Here is a 14,602-nt window from a genome sequence, read left to right as displayed (position 1 = left end):
CCGCGCCCGCCTTTCCACGACTGGCTTCTGTTCCTGTCACTCTAGGGTCCGAGCCCGCCATTGGTCGGCTTCCGTTACGCCGCCGATGTGGAGTCGGGCCGAGCGCGGAACGCGAGGAGCTGCTGGGGTGTGTGTGTCGCAGCGGGTTTTCCACGGCGGTTTGCGGAGCTGCCGGGATGGAGCCGGTTGCGGAGGGAGCGAGTGTGACCGCAGTTCCTGTGACAGCTGCCGACAGCACTGAGGAGTTGGCCGAAGTCGAAGGAGTTGGAGTCGTGGGCGAGGATAATGACGCAGCCGCGAGAGGAGCGGAGGCCTTTGGCGACAGCGAGGAGGACGGCGAGGATGTGTTCGAGGTGGAGAAGATCCTGGACATGAAGACCGAGGGGGTACGTGGGGGGCCCCGGCGCGGGATGGGCGGGGAGCTGCGGCCCCGACGGGGAGGACGCGAGCTGGAAACAGCGCGGGCGGACCCAAAACAGGAGCAGGGGAGGAATGTGAGTTCAGTGCAAGCACGCGAAATCGTGGGAAAAGCGAAGTGACGTTTCCGAGTGCACGCTTAGGACCGGGTCTGGGAGGGAAGCTTCAGCGGATTTTGCAGGATTGCTTTGGCCTAAGAGACGAAGCAGTCTGGGATGTGGTGTGTGGTGATCGCAAGGCTGCAGGCAGCTGGTGAAGGACTTCTGTAGTCACCAGTATTGGGGCATGTGGTTGGAGCTGCTGCCCTTTGGAGTGATGTGATAGTGAAGTAACGCTTCTCGTCATGGTCCACTGTCCTCGCCATCGCTGCAGTGTTTTCCAAAACCGTAACTAACTCCTTGGTTTAAAATCTTCCGGAATTTTCGTTTGCCCTCGGAGTAAAATCTCACTCTTACCCAGAGGGTGGCATTGAAAGGCCTTCATAACCTGATCAGCATCATCCCTCCCTCCCTCCCCTATGCGTTGTATAGATCGCAGCCACACAGACATACTTGAAATTCATCACACCATGCCTTGGTGATTCCTGTTCTCCTGGCCTGGACAGTTCTCTGCCCTCTTCTTCTGGTGAAATCTTACTCCATCTTCCAAGGCCTCGGGGTGTAGTTCTCTGGGAAAGCTTTTTTTGACCCTAACCTCTGCAGAGGGAGGAGCTTCTTCTCATCTCTGCCCTTTTTACTTTTTGTATTGACCTCTGTGAAGGCATTTAAGCCATTATCGTTCTTTGTCTCTCCTGCTTTATGTGGGCTCCTTTAATCCAAGGGGAAACATGGACAATAAGAAAATAATCTGTTTCAGTAGATGGATGTGAGGTACCCAAAGGGCCCCGCAGTGGTCATTCTCTATGTTGTGTTCTTTTCATTGTGTTATTTCCCATTGGTCATATGCTGCCTTGTGTCATTTTTTTGCCTATTCATTCAGCATCTTTTAAATCAACTACTGTATGCCAGGTGCTGTGTTAGGTCCGGACAATATCGAGATTAATTGAAGCATACACAGTTGCTAACAGGGGAAACTTTTCCTGTCTGTGGGGAGTTAAGTAATTAAGATCTGATGTCATTAAATTGTTAATTGCAATAAAGATGGAAATGTTTTATGTATAATTTCTCCAAATATATTGTAAGCACCTTGAGGTGAAAGGAGGAGCCACTGTTAGACTATTTTGTATCACTTGCATTTAACACAATACTAGGCACGCAGGAGGTATTTGAAAAACATTTGGCTAGGGCCGGGCGCAGTGGCTCATGCCTGTAATCCTAGCACTTTGGGAGGCTGAGGCGGGCAGATCACGAGGTCAGGGGTTCGAAACCAGCCTGGCCAACATGGTGAAACCCCGTCTCTACTAAAATACGAAAAGTACAAAAATTAGCTGGGCGAGGTAGCGAGCGCCAGTAATCCCACCTACTCAGGAGGCTGAGGCAGGAGAATTGCTTGAACCCCAGAGGCGGAGGTTGCAGTAAGACGAGATTGTGCCACTGCCCTCCAGCCTGGGCGACAGAGGGAGACTCCATCTCAAAAAAAAAAAAAAAAAAATTGGCTAAAAGGATAAAAATCTTTAGAATTAAGATGACTCTCATTCATACAGTGTTTAATTTTGCCAGCCTCAAAGAATTATAAGCACTGTGTACCTAAAGCCTCACCAGTCTAAAGAGGGTGAAACTAAGAAACTTATATGTGGAAGGCAATTAGGCTTTAGTGCTGAGTTAAAATTCAAGTTCTTGCATTTTTAGGTGCTCTTGTGAAGGAGTGATTTATAAGATTAAAGGTGATATGGCTTGGCTGTGTCCCCACTCAGAGTCTCATCTTGAATTGTATTCCCCATAATCCCCACGTGTCAAGGGCGGGACCAGGTGGAGGTAGGATCATGGGAATGGTTTCTCCATTGCTGTTCTTGTGATAGTGAGTCTCAATCTGGTGGTTTTATAAGCATCTGGCATTTCCCCTGCTTGCACTCACTGGATCCTGCCACCCTGTGAAGAAGGTGCCTGCTTCTCCTTTGCCTTCCGCCATGATTATAAGTTTCCTGAGGCCTCCCCAGCCATGCTGAACTGAGTCAATTAAGCCTCTTTCCTCTATAAATTACCCAGTCTCGGGTATTTCTTCACAGCAGTATGAAAATGGACTAACACAAAAGGTGTTAGCGGAACAGGACTATGGCAGTTTTCTCTTCGCTGCTGAGTGAACCAGCCGGTTAGTTAGCCACCTAGCCATTGACAAACTTAAGGGCCCTGCTAGCAGTCTGTTAGGCCTTATAGTCTAGTCTATAGACTATAATCGGAAACACTTAGAATTGATTCACTTTTTACTAGTTCGTAATATTTCTTGATTCTCACTATATGTGTGAATAATTAACATAAGAACTGTGGAAATACATGCATACACCACTATTCCAAATTATTATTTATAATTTATTTGGGGTAATAGAGTAAGCAGAGAATTAAATTCTAATACTGTATATTGCTTAATTTCCTTTTTTTTTTTTTGAGACAAGTTCTCTGTTGCCCAGGCTGGAGTGCATTGGCATAATCATGGCTCTGAGCAGCCTTGACCTCCCAGGCTCAAACAGTGCTGCCACCTCAGCCTCTCAAGTAGATGGGACTATAGGTGTGCTCTACTGCGACTAATATTTTAATTTTTTGTAGAGATAGGGTCTCCCTACGTTGCCCATGCTGGCCTTGAACTCCTGGGCTCAAGTGATCCTCCACCCTTGGGCTCCCAAAGTGCTGGGATTTACAGGTGTGAGCCACTGTGCCAGACCAATTTTTTTGTTTTATTAACAAAAATTTTAAACTGTTGCTCTAGTGTATGTGGTCTGGTAGAATAGGGGCCTGCCTTTTAGTGTGGCTCACTGATTAAAGGAAACTTTGGCTACCAAGAAATAGACTACTTCTGGAATTTTGAAGTCAAATTTATAAATCCTAGGGCCATCATGCAATTTCCTAATACATGGCAAAACCCTGGACAATTTTTTGGATTTACATGACTGCATACAAAGACATGGAATTCAGGGATTTCAACTGTATTTGTATACTGCCATGCTCCTAAAACTCAAAAGGTTCCTGAAACATAGTGGCCACGTTCAATAACTATTTGTTGAATGAGTGAATGAAGGAAGCACACCTGTTGAAGTAAAGGGTAACAATTATCAGTAAATTAAATCTGGAGCTATTGAAAATTGTTCTTAATATCCTCCTCATCAATTAGCTCAAATTTCATTGATAACTAGCATTAGATTTATAACTATGTTAATGTAAAAGGTAGTTTTCTAGTCTTAAATTTTTAAAATTAAAAATTATCAGAAATGTTGTAAGAATTAGACAGACTCTCATATACCTTCAGCCCGATTCTCCAGTTGTTAATCATTTATCTATTTGTCTTTTTTCTCTGTTTATGTACGTTTTTGTCTGGCCCATTTGAAAGTGGTGTTTTTAAGGGCTATGTTGAATAATGCATTTACCACCATTTTTATGCACACACACAAATAAGGATCATTTTTGTTCCCATGACCCGTTACTGATAAAATTAGCATATTCATTTGCTGTTTATAATAACTTCATATGATGCTTATTCTTTTTTTTTTTTTTTTTTTGATATGGAGTTTCACTCTCTCGCCCAGGCTGGAGTGCAGTGGCGTGATCCCAGCTCATTGCAGCCTCTGCCTCCCGGGTTCAAGCAATTCTTCTACCTCAGCCTCCTGAGTAGCTGGGACTACAGGTGCGCACCCCCACACCTGGCTAATTTTTTGTATTTTTAATAGAGATAGGGTTTCACTGTGTTGGCCAGGATGGTCTTGATCTCCTGACCTTGTGATCCACCCGCCTTGGCCTCCCAAAGTGCTGGGATTACAGGCATGAGCCACCGCTCCTGGCCCTGATGTTTATTCTAAAACCAAATATATTGCTTTCTTTTAGGCAGTTCTGCATGCTATTGACTAAGATTTCTTTTCTTTCCCCCCATTCATGCAAGCTTAGCTGTGCTGTCTCATCTTTAATTTCTTCAGTTTTAATTATGCTTTTACAGAAGACAGAAGCTCTTACAAAGTTGTATACAATAGTTTTCCTTTTATTATTTTGCCCGAAAGAATATGCATATATTCTCAATGGATAAAATCACCATCTTCCTACCCATTTAATTTAGCTGAACAATAAAACTGTATTGATGTACTCTTAACTATTATTTTAAAATTTTAAGGCTTTTCAGGCTTATCTTTAAAAGTTAAGATTTTGAGGCCAGGCGCGGTGGCTCACGCCTGTAATTCCAGCACTTTGGGAGGCCAAGGCAGACGGATCATGAGGTCAGGAGATCGAGACCATCCTGGCCAACATGGTGAAACCCCGTCTCTACTAAAATACAAAAAATTAGCCGGGCATGGTGGCATGTGCCTGTAGTCCCAGCTACTCGGGAGGCTGAGGCAGGGGAATCACTTGAACCGAGGAGGCGGAGGTTGCAGTGAGCCAAGATCGTGCCACTGCACTCCAGCCTGACAGAGCAAGACTCCGTCTCAAAAAAAAAAAAAAGTTAAGATTTTCAATCTGTTCTTTTTCCAATATTTCTTGAGTTCAAATTCTACTCAGTGCTCATACTTGATCTTTCTACACAGATAACTGAATGATTGAAGGGCAGTGTGGGTACGATTGAAGGGTAAAATGGGTGGGAGCAGTTCTTGGCACTTTGCTTGGAAAGTTTACTGCCTTGGTGGTGGTGCGAAGAAAATCGGGCAAGTGTTAAGTGTGTAGCTAGAATGGTGCTCTGCAGTTCATGTTGACAGTCAAGTGTTATATTCCTGATTCTCAGTGAGATTGGGTATTGAGCAGAAAAGATAAACCAGACATCTGAAGAAGCAAAACTTTGCAATGTATATTACAAAGATTTAATTGCCTTAAAAAGTATTAGAGAGATTCTTATAGATGAGCAAGAAAATGGGTAAAAGACACAACAGGTAATTAATGTTTTATTGTGGTTATGTATATATATCGTACAATTAGCCATTTCAGCCATTTCTTAGTATGCAGTGCAGCAGCATTCATTGCATTCACCAAGCTGTGCAAGCAGCACTACTATTTCTAAAACCTTGTCGTCTTTCCAGAGACTGTAGCCGTTCAGCAGTACTGGTACTTGGTCTTTGTACACAGACGGCTGAATGATTGACGGGCTGTGTGAGTGTGATTGAAGAGTGCCCATCCTGCCTGCCTCAAGTCCCTGGTAGCCTCTAATGTACTTTCTGTCTCAATGAATTTGCCTATTCTAAGTACCTCATGTAAGTGGAATCGTAAATATCCTTTTGTGTTTTGTAGCATAGTATTTTCAAGATTCATCTGTGTTGTAGCATGTGTTGGCATCTCCATCCTTTTTGGGGCTGAATAATTTTCCACTGTGTGGGTAGACCACACTTTATGTGTCCATCAGTGGACACTCGGGTCGCTTCCACCTTTTGGCTGTTGTGAATAATGCTGCAGTGAACACTGGTGTACAGATATTTGTTTCAATCCTTTTGGAATTGAAAAATAGGGACTACTTTTGGAATTGCTGTGTCACAAGATGATTCAATGTTTAATTGTTTTAGAAACTGCCTGATGATTTTTCATAGCAGCTGTACCATTTTACATTCCAAACACTAATGTAAGAAGGTTCCGATTTCTCTACATCCTTACTAATGCCTGCTATTTTCTTTTTCTTTTTCTTTTTTTTTTTTTGCCATCTGAAGGTGTGAAGTAGTGTCTCATTTTGTGGTTTTGACTTGCATTTCCCTAAGGACAAATGATGTTGATCATCTTTTCGTGTGTTGTGTTTATATATTCTGGATATTAATTCCTTATCAGGTATATGATATGCATATATTTTTCCCATTCTGCGTGCTATCTTTTCACCTGTTGGTAATGTCCTTTGATGCCCAACAGTTTTTAATTTTGATAAAATATAGTTTATCTATTTTTTCTTTTTGTTTGGGCTTTTGATGGCATATCAGAGAATCTGTAGCCGAACCCAGGGTTGGCTGCTTGCCACTTGAAAGCCAGACACAAGAGACGAGGGTTGATGAGAGAAAAGCAGATTTCTCCAGAAAGCCAGCAAAACTGAGAAGATGGTGGACTGTTATCACAAAGAACATCTTACATTTTAAAATTTGCCATAGGGGGCTGGGTGCGGTGGTTCATGCCTGTAATCCCAGCACTTTGGGAGGCCAAGGCAGGCCGATCACTTGAGGTCAGGAGTTCAAGACCAGCCTGGCCAACATGGTGAAATCTCATCTCTACTAAAAATACAAAAATTACCCAGGCGTGGTGGTGCATGCCTGTAATCCCAGCTACTTGGGAGGCAGAGGCAGAATAACTGCTTGAACCCAGGAGGCAGAGGTTGCCGTGAGCCGAGATTGCACCACTGCACTCCAGCCTGGGCAACACAGCAAGACTCTGTCTCAAAAAAAAAACAAAAGAAAGAAATTACCATAGGGTTTTTAAAGGGCATCTTGGTATGGGAGACATGTGGGAGTGGTGCAGGGTCTGTGTGTCTTTGTTTGGATGGCTCTTTTGGGTAGTCACCCATCTGGAGGTCTGGTTGGCGCTGGTGGTAGCCTAGTTGCTTGCCACTCCTCCTGAGCAGGAGGATTCTACAGTGCCTGGTTTGTTTGAGATTAGGCTCTGGAATTTCTTCTTCTTCTTCTTCTTTTTTTTTTTTTTTTTTGAGATGGAATCTTGCTGTCACCAGGCTGGAGTGCAGTGGTGCAATCTCGGCTCACTGCAACCTCCGCCTCCCGGGTTCAAGTGATTCTCCTGCCTCAGCCTCCTGAGGAGCCAGGATTACAGGCACCTGCCACCACATCCGGCTAATTTTTGTGGTTTTAGTAGAGACGGGGTTTCACCATGTTGGTCGTGCTGGTCTCAAACTCCTGACCTCGTGATCCACCTGCCTCGGCCTCCCAGGGTGCTGGGATTACAGGTGTGAGCCACCACGCCTGGCCTAACCTCTGGAATTACTTAAGCAAGAGCATAATTAGATAAGCATGCATTGCTGGAAGAGAGTGTCTAGAGAGGGAAGGAATTAAGGGGTAAGAGAGGAGGGAAGGAAGAAGAATAAGGTGATTAAAACATATTTTAAAAACTGAGGTCCCGAGTTACAGACACATTGCCAAATCCAAAGTCATGAAAACTTATTCCTGTGTTAAGAATTTTATGGGCCGGGTGCAGAGGCTCATGCCTGTAAATCTCAGCATTTTGGGAGGCCAAGGTGGACAGATCTCTGGAGCCCAGGAGTTTGAAACCAGCCTGAACATGCCGAAACCCGTCTCTACTAAAACATACAAACCTCAGCGGAGCATGGTGGTGCCCACCTGTAATCCTAGCTACTTGGGAGGCTGAGCAATGAGAATCGCTTGAACCCAGGAGGCAGAGGTTGAGCAATGAGAATCGCTTGAACCCGGGAGGCAGAGGTTGAGCAATGAGAATCGCTTGAACCCGGGAGGCAAAGGTTGAGCAATGAGAATCGCTTGAACCCGGGAGGCAGAGGTTGCAGTGAGCCGAGATCGTGCCACTGCTCTCCAGCCTGGGCGACCCTGTCTCAAAAAACAAATAAACAAAAACAGGCTGGGGTAAGACTCTGGGTTTGAATTTCACCTGAACCACCCATTAGCTGTGTGATCTTTGACTACTTTATCTAGAAGCTTTAGTTTTCTCATCTATAAAATGAGTAATACTACCTAGTTCAGGGGGATGTTGTAAATATTAATGATGAACTAATAAATGTAAAGATTTAGACAGTGCATGACACATTGTAAAGCACTTGATGAATGTAATTCTTTTGATTTCCCTTTAATATTTAAAAATATAGAACGATTCTTAGATCACAAGATGGGCAAAAACAGGAGGCAGGCCCTGCTTTGGTTTGCTGACCCCTGATATACAGAGATGGACTCTTGTATCTGGCGGAGTGTAAATTCGAGCATTTTTTCTGGAAGGCATTTGGCAGTGTGTTTTAATCTTTACATGGCTTGCCTTTTTTTTTTTTTTTTTTTTTTGAGATGGGATTTCACTATGTTGCCCAGGCTGACTTCGAACTCCTGAGCTTAAGCAATCCTCCCACTTCAGCCTGTCAAGTATCTGGGACTCTAGGTGCCTACCACCACGCCTGGCTGCCACCAACCCTGGAAATGGCTGGTTTTTTTTTTTTTTACCCCATTGATCTCCTTTCTGGGAATTTATTCTAACTGCTTAATGAGAGATACACAGGGATATTACAGCTTTATTTGTAAGTACAAAAGAAAAAAAAAAAAGGAAACGATCTAAACAATCATGGTAACAAAGGGAGCATTTTTGTAGTATTTTTTGTTGTATTTGTATGATGGAATAATCTTAAGTCACTAAAAATCGTTTGAAAAGTTATAACAAAAAGTGCTTGATACATAAGTGAAAAAGCAGTATTAAAAATTATAGTATTATCCTAATGTTTTAAAAACATTCTAAATATGTATTAATGTAACAGGTGAAGGAAGTAGATCAAATTATTACCAGTATCTATTCATTATTTGGTTCTTCCTATCTTTTCTATTTTTCATTGCTTTTCAAGAATTACATACCGCTTTATGGAATCAGAATAGGACTTCAGTCTTTGGTTTATGAAAAACAGATCAATGATACACGGTTTTTTCTTTTCATTTCTCTCTCTTTTGTTTTCCACACCAGCCTGTTGCCCAGGCTGGAGTGCAATGGCACCATCTTGGCTCACTGCAATCTCCGTCTCCTGGGCTTAAGTAATCTGCCCACCTCTGCCTCCCAAGTAACTTGGACCACAGTTGCATGCCACCGTGCCCAGCTAATTTTTTTTTTTTTGAGATGGTGTCTCGCTCTTTTGCCCAAGCGGGAGTGCAGTGGCCCAATCCCTGCTCACTGCAACCTCTGGCTCCTGGATTCAAGTGATTCTCCTGCCTCAGCCTACCAAGTAGCTGGGACTACAGGTGCGCACCACCAGCATTTTTTTTTTTTTTTTTGAGACAGAGTTTTGCTCTTGTTGCTCAAGCTGGAGTGCAATGGCGTGATCTTGGCTCACTGCAACCTCTGCCTCCTGGGTTCAAGCGATTCTCCTGCCTCAGCTTCCCAAGTAGCTGGGATTACAGGCACCTGCCACCACACCCAGCTAATTTTTTTGTATTTTTTAATAGAGACAAGGTTTCATCACGTTGGCCAGGCTGGTCTTCAGCTCCTGACCTCAGGTGATGCGCCTGCCTCGGCCTCCCAAAGTGCTGGGATTACAGGCGTGAGCCATTGTGCTTGGCCCATAATTTTTGTATTTTTAGTAGAGACGAGGTTTCACCGTGTTGGTCAGGCTGTTCTCAAACTCCTGGGCTCAAGCAATCTGCCCACCCTGACCTCCCAGAGTGCTGGGATTATAGGCCTGAGCCACTGTGCCTGGTCGATACTTTGTTTCTTAAGCCACTTTTCTCAGGAGATGGATGTACTTTATAATGTGATAATTTCCATTTAGAAGCAATTTTCAAGTTTGTTCATGTCTTCTCAGTTTTGTTTGTTTTTTTTTTTTTTTTGAAATTTAATCAAGTTAGTGATCTGCTTTATTTGCCTCCTTTTATTTTCTATAACAGGGTAAAGTTCTTTACAAAGTTCGCTGGAAAGGCTATACGTCGGATGACGATACCTGGGAGCCCGAGATTCACCTGGAGGACTGTAAAGAAGTGCTTCTCGAATTTAGGAAGAAAATTGCAGAGAACAAAGCCAAAGCAGTCAGGAAGGATATTCAGGTACTATGTTTTGTCTCATACTTGTTTTTATGTACATAAATTTATTGCAAATGTTTAACTCTTTTAAGTAAGTGTAGTAAATGATTTACAAATAATGAAGTGTACAGTATTCCTTAGTGTAAATTCCATGTAGCCAATTCTCACAGACTGCTTTCAAGACTGAGTTAAGAGGAAGGTAAAAGTGGAGAAAAAAGAGACATGCCAAACTGTCATTTGTTCGTCCATGATATGAACAACTAGATTTTGTATATTTTATTATATTTATTTTGCATTATCAACCTATGTCTTATGCCTGCTTTTTCTGCTAGTTAAAACAAATTATCTGGTGAGGACCTGGTTTAAAAAAAAACAAAAAAAAACTTAGAACTATGTAGTGAAGGCTGGGCACGGTGGTTCACGTCTGTAATCCCAGCACTTTGGGAGGCTGAGGCGGGTGGATCATGAGGTCAGGAGATCGAGACCATCCTGGCTAACACAATGAAACCCCGTCTCTACTAAAAAATACCAAAAATTAGCCAGGTGTGGTGGTGGACGCCTGTAGTCGCAGCTACTCGGGAGGCTGAGGCAGGAGAATGGCGTAAACCCGGGAGGTGGAGTTTGCAGTGAGCCGAGATCCGGCCACTGCACTGCAGCCTGGGCGACAGAGCGAGACTCCATCTCAAAAAAAAAAAAAAAAAGAAAAAAAAAGAATTATATATAGTGAAGATATCTCATATTAAGAGAATGATTCTCATTATTTTATAGGCTGAACGTTGATCTTTCTCCCTACAATTTAAGTTTCACCTATGTTTTTTAAAATACATAGTCTTTTTTTAAATGACCAAAACAATATTAGTTTTAGTTTTGACTGTGTGCATTCGTTGTTAATAATAATAATAATAGCAATAGCAGAAGTGCCTGGCATTTACTGAGCATGTGTGTTTGCTGCATAACTACCATACACTGGGCCAGCATGGTTTAGTAAGTGAAGCAATCACTTAGAAAAGCAGGTGTCTTCATAAGGTGACCACTGGTCTGTTGTGAGCTTTGAGTGATGTTATGTAACACTAATGGACTTCTACTGAACTGTTCTGTCAACATTGTGGTATTTTTAGCTTTTTTTCTTTTTTGAGTAAACATGGGGTGTCTCACAGGGGTCAGACCCCTAAACAGTTCCAGTTAGAGAAAGATAGGTACAATCTGTTTTCTGTGCTTGATCTGCCTTCGGGTTATACATAGATATATTATTTTTTCTTTTCTTCTCACTTATTTATTTTTAAATACAGAGTCTTGCCTCTGTCACCCAGGCTGGAGTACAGTGGCACAATCATGGCCTACTGCAGCCTCAGCCTCCTGGGCTCAAGTGACGATCCTCCCACCTCAGCCTCCCAAGCAGCTGGGACTATAGATACATGACACTAGGCCTGGCTAGTTTTTTTTCTTTTTTCCAGAGACAGGGTCTCTCTCTGTTGACAGGCTGGTAGGAACTCCTGGCCTCAAGTAATCCTCGCACCTTGGCCTCCCAAAGTGTTGGTTGGGATTGCAGGCGTGAGCCACTGTGCCCGACCTGATTTTTCTTTTAAAGATGGTACCATATACTGATAATTTTGCCTTTTGCCCTAACTTTAAAATAATCTTTTATTAATACATATTTTATTCAGAAAACAAATATGGGTATTTTTTTGGCACCAGTACATTCTTAGAGATGCTTTTATTCAACATGTTACTATTGGTGCTAAAACTGTTGCACATTTAGCTGGGAACCCCTTCATACCAGTCCCTGTGTCCTGGCGCTCCCTCTCAGGGTAGCACTGCTCTCTTTTCTGGCACAGTGGCACATCCCAGCCTCAGTAGATCCCTGCTGACCTCTGTAACTCGGCCTGTCACCACAGCGTCACCACGTGTCACCACAGCGTCACCACGTGTCACCACAGCGTCACCACAGCGACCTGTGTGTTCTCCCTTTTCCTACCAGGAGAACTCTGGTCACAACAGTATTGCATGTCCTTATTTACTAAATCTTACAATACAGAGAAATTAACCTCAGATTTGCTGTGCCCTTTCTACTATGAGCGACAAACAGTATTTGTTTATCAACCTGTTTGATAAAGTTCCACATTTATTTGCAGTTCTTTTTGTTCTTAGGATATATGCAGTGTTTAATGTTCAGAAGTTACTTGAATTTTTTTTTCTGTGTGGTTATCAATTTTATAAACAGGTTCATTTGTCTGTCTGTCTATTCAGTTTTAGGGTTCCCCCATCCTTGCCGATGCAATTTTGTTGAGTATATAAAATACTTAATGTGGTTTGAAGGATAAAACTAGAAATTAACTGGGACCTATCTTCTCCCTGCCGTCTCTCTCCCTCTATATCTAATTTGAAATACTGTCGTTTACTCCCATTTAATAACTATAATCAGCAAGCATAATATTCCTTCAATACGTTCTCACCACATCTCCCTGTTATTTTCTAGATACACTGTACCTTGTTAGAACATTTAGTCACGCATACTACAGTCTCTCTTACAACCCTCATTCAGTCTTAGTCCTCGAAGCAAATACATAATTAATGCTTTCCACCAGTCCTTATGGTGATGTTTGTCCAGTCATTTTTGATTATCTGAACCTCATGCTTTAGTACAGGGCTTCTCAAAGTATGGACTCTGGCAGGAGCGTCAGTCCCCAGCAGGGGTGCGTGCGAGAGTTTGCGACCCACCTCTGTGGTAGGAAGGCTCTGGAGAACAGTCTTCACCGACTTCTTTTGTTTCCTAACAGTTTGTTGGCAGCGTTTCTATCTGAACGCCAGCTGCAGATTCCTTAGTGCACATTTTCTTTTCTCAGGTGTCTTACTGTGTTAATCCATTATCATCTGGCACAAAACATTGTTCTTGATGACCAGTTGAGTTTATTTGTCTTGTAAGTGACTTGGGTCTTTTTGCCTGATGCTCCAAAGTTTTTGTTTGTTTTCTCTTCCATTTTATAGACATGTATTTTTGGTATGCTTCTATTGTTTTTAGGATAGTCAGCCTGGCTAATTAAAAAAATTTTTTTTTGATCTTTTGTTTCTGTCTTCTCTGGCCTACTTGGTTTGGAATCTAATCCTAGCAGTTTTTCCTCCTTGTGTGGCTTGGTCCTGGAAGTCCTGAGGAGAGCTTCGCTGGTCCCTTTTGCAGGGCCTGGGAGGGGCCAGCCACCTCTCCCCTTCTCCCCTGCCTTGCCCAGTGCGCATGAGGCCCCACCCCGCAGCTGCTCTCTCAGGCAGGACCGGCCTGGGCTTTTCCAGATTGTTGCCTTCACTTCCCCTGAGAGACCATCCACACCACATGGGCCTTACCACTGTTTTAGTTTTGGTAAGGCTTGCGTGGTATGGACTTCGGACTTACCAAAACCAAAAGCTGTCTGTGGGGAGTTTTGTTTTGCTATCCTAGTTGTCTTGTTTTTTATGAGGTGATTCAGAGAGATTGGAAAGGTTAAGTCAGTGCCACCATATTCCCACTTGTTAACCCTTGGTGGCGTCCATTTCTCAGGCAGTGTAGGGAAGACATTTTTAAAGTATATCTGGTCGGATGCCGTGGCTTACCCCTGTAATCCCAGCACTTTGGGAGGCCAAGACAGGATCATTTGAGGTCAGGGGTTCAAGACCAGCCTGGCCAACATGGTGAAACCCTGTCTCTACTAAAAATATAAAAATTAGCAGGCTGTGATGGCGCATACCTGTAATCCCAGCTACTCATGAAGCTGAGGCAGGAGAATCCCTTGAACCCAGGACCCAGGAGGCAGGGGTTGCAGTAAGTCACTGCATTCCAGCCTGGGCAACAGAATGAGACTCCGTCTTGTAAAACAAACAAACAAACAAAGAAAAGCTATCGTTTCCATCCCTTCTCTCTACCCCCAAGTCATTTAGGATACGGTGGTTTTGGGAAATGGGAACTGAAAATACTTTGCATAGTGTTTTTGTGTCTATACAAATACTTTATTCTTAAGTTTCTTTTTTTCAATTTTAATATAGGAAAATATTTTTTCATAAGCAATATTTCAGATAACACATGAATTTGGGAAGTAAGATTTGTGTGCAGTCTTGCTTGTTCTGTACATAACTGTCAAATGTAGGAGCAAGTTTAAGGACATTCCGGGATCCAGGGGCTTAGAAAACGTTTCGTATTTGCATTGGTAACTACTTTATTGGCAGCCAAGAAAGTCTGTAAAAATTACTTTCTTGGTGGTTTTGGAAATGTTGAAGTTCAGATCATTTACAGCCCACCATACCTGCGTCCACTCACTCCTGCTTTGGGCTGGGCACTCAGCAGCACTGTGTTTCTGTGCGCTCCTGCCTTCTAAACTTACACTTGCCCTCACTGCCAAGACCTGTTTGCTAAGTCAGAGATGGAGGTAGCGTACGATTTCAGCT

The 14,602-nt window shown here is 43.1% G+C and overlaps 1 protein-coding gene across 2 annotated transcripts in view; it reads left to right on the top strand.

Annotated features, from left to right (window-relative positions):
• Window positions 1-72: 72 nt before the first annotated feature.
• MPHOSPH8 (M-phase phosphoprotein 8) overlaps window positions 73-14,602 on the top strand; it is a 35,633-nt gene continuing 21,103 nt past the window's right edge. For both annotated transcript variants that reach the window (XM_008021688.3, XM_008021689.3), the window contains exons 1-2: window positions 73-386; window positions 10,061-10,216. In XM_008021688.3, the coding sequence (XP_008019879.3) occupies window positions 177-386; window positions 10,061-10,216 (366 nt within the window). In that variant the 5' untranslated portion in view covers window positions 73-176. The remainder of the gene's footprint in view (window positions 387-10,060; window positions 10,217-14,602) is intronic.

The sequence above is a fragment of the Chlorocebus sabaeus genome, chromosome 3 (genome assembly GCF_047675955.1).
Source record: "Chlorocebus sabaeus isolate Y175 chromosome 3, mChlSab1.0.hap1, whole genome shotgun sequence".
NCBI classification, from domain to species: domain Eukaryota; kingdom Metazoa; phylum Chordata; class Mammalia; order Primates; family Cercopithecidae; genus Chlorocebus; species Chlorocebus sabaeus.
The sequence above is the reverse complement of the archived record's forward strand: the minus strand, read 5'-3'. Positions and strand labels throughout refer to the sequence as shown.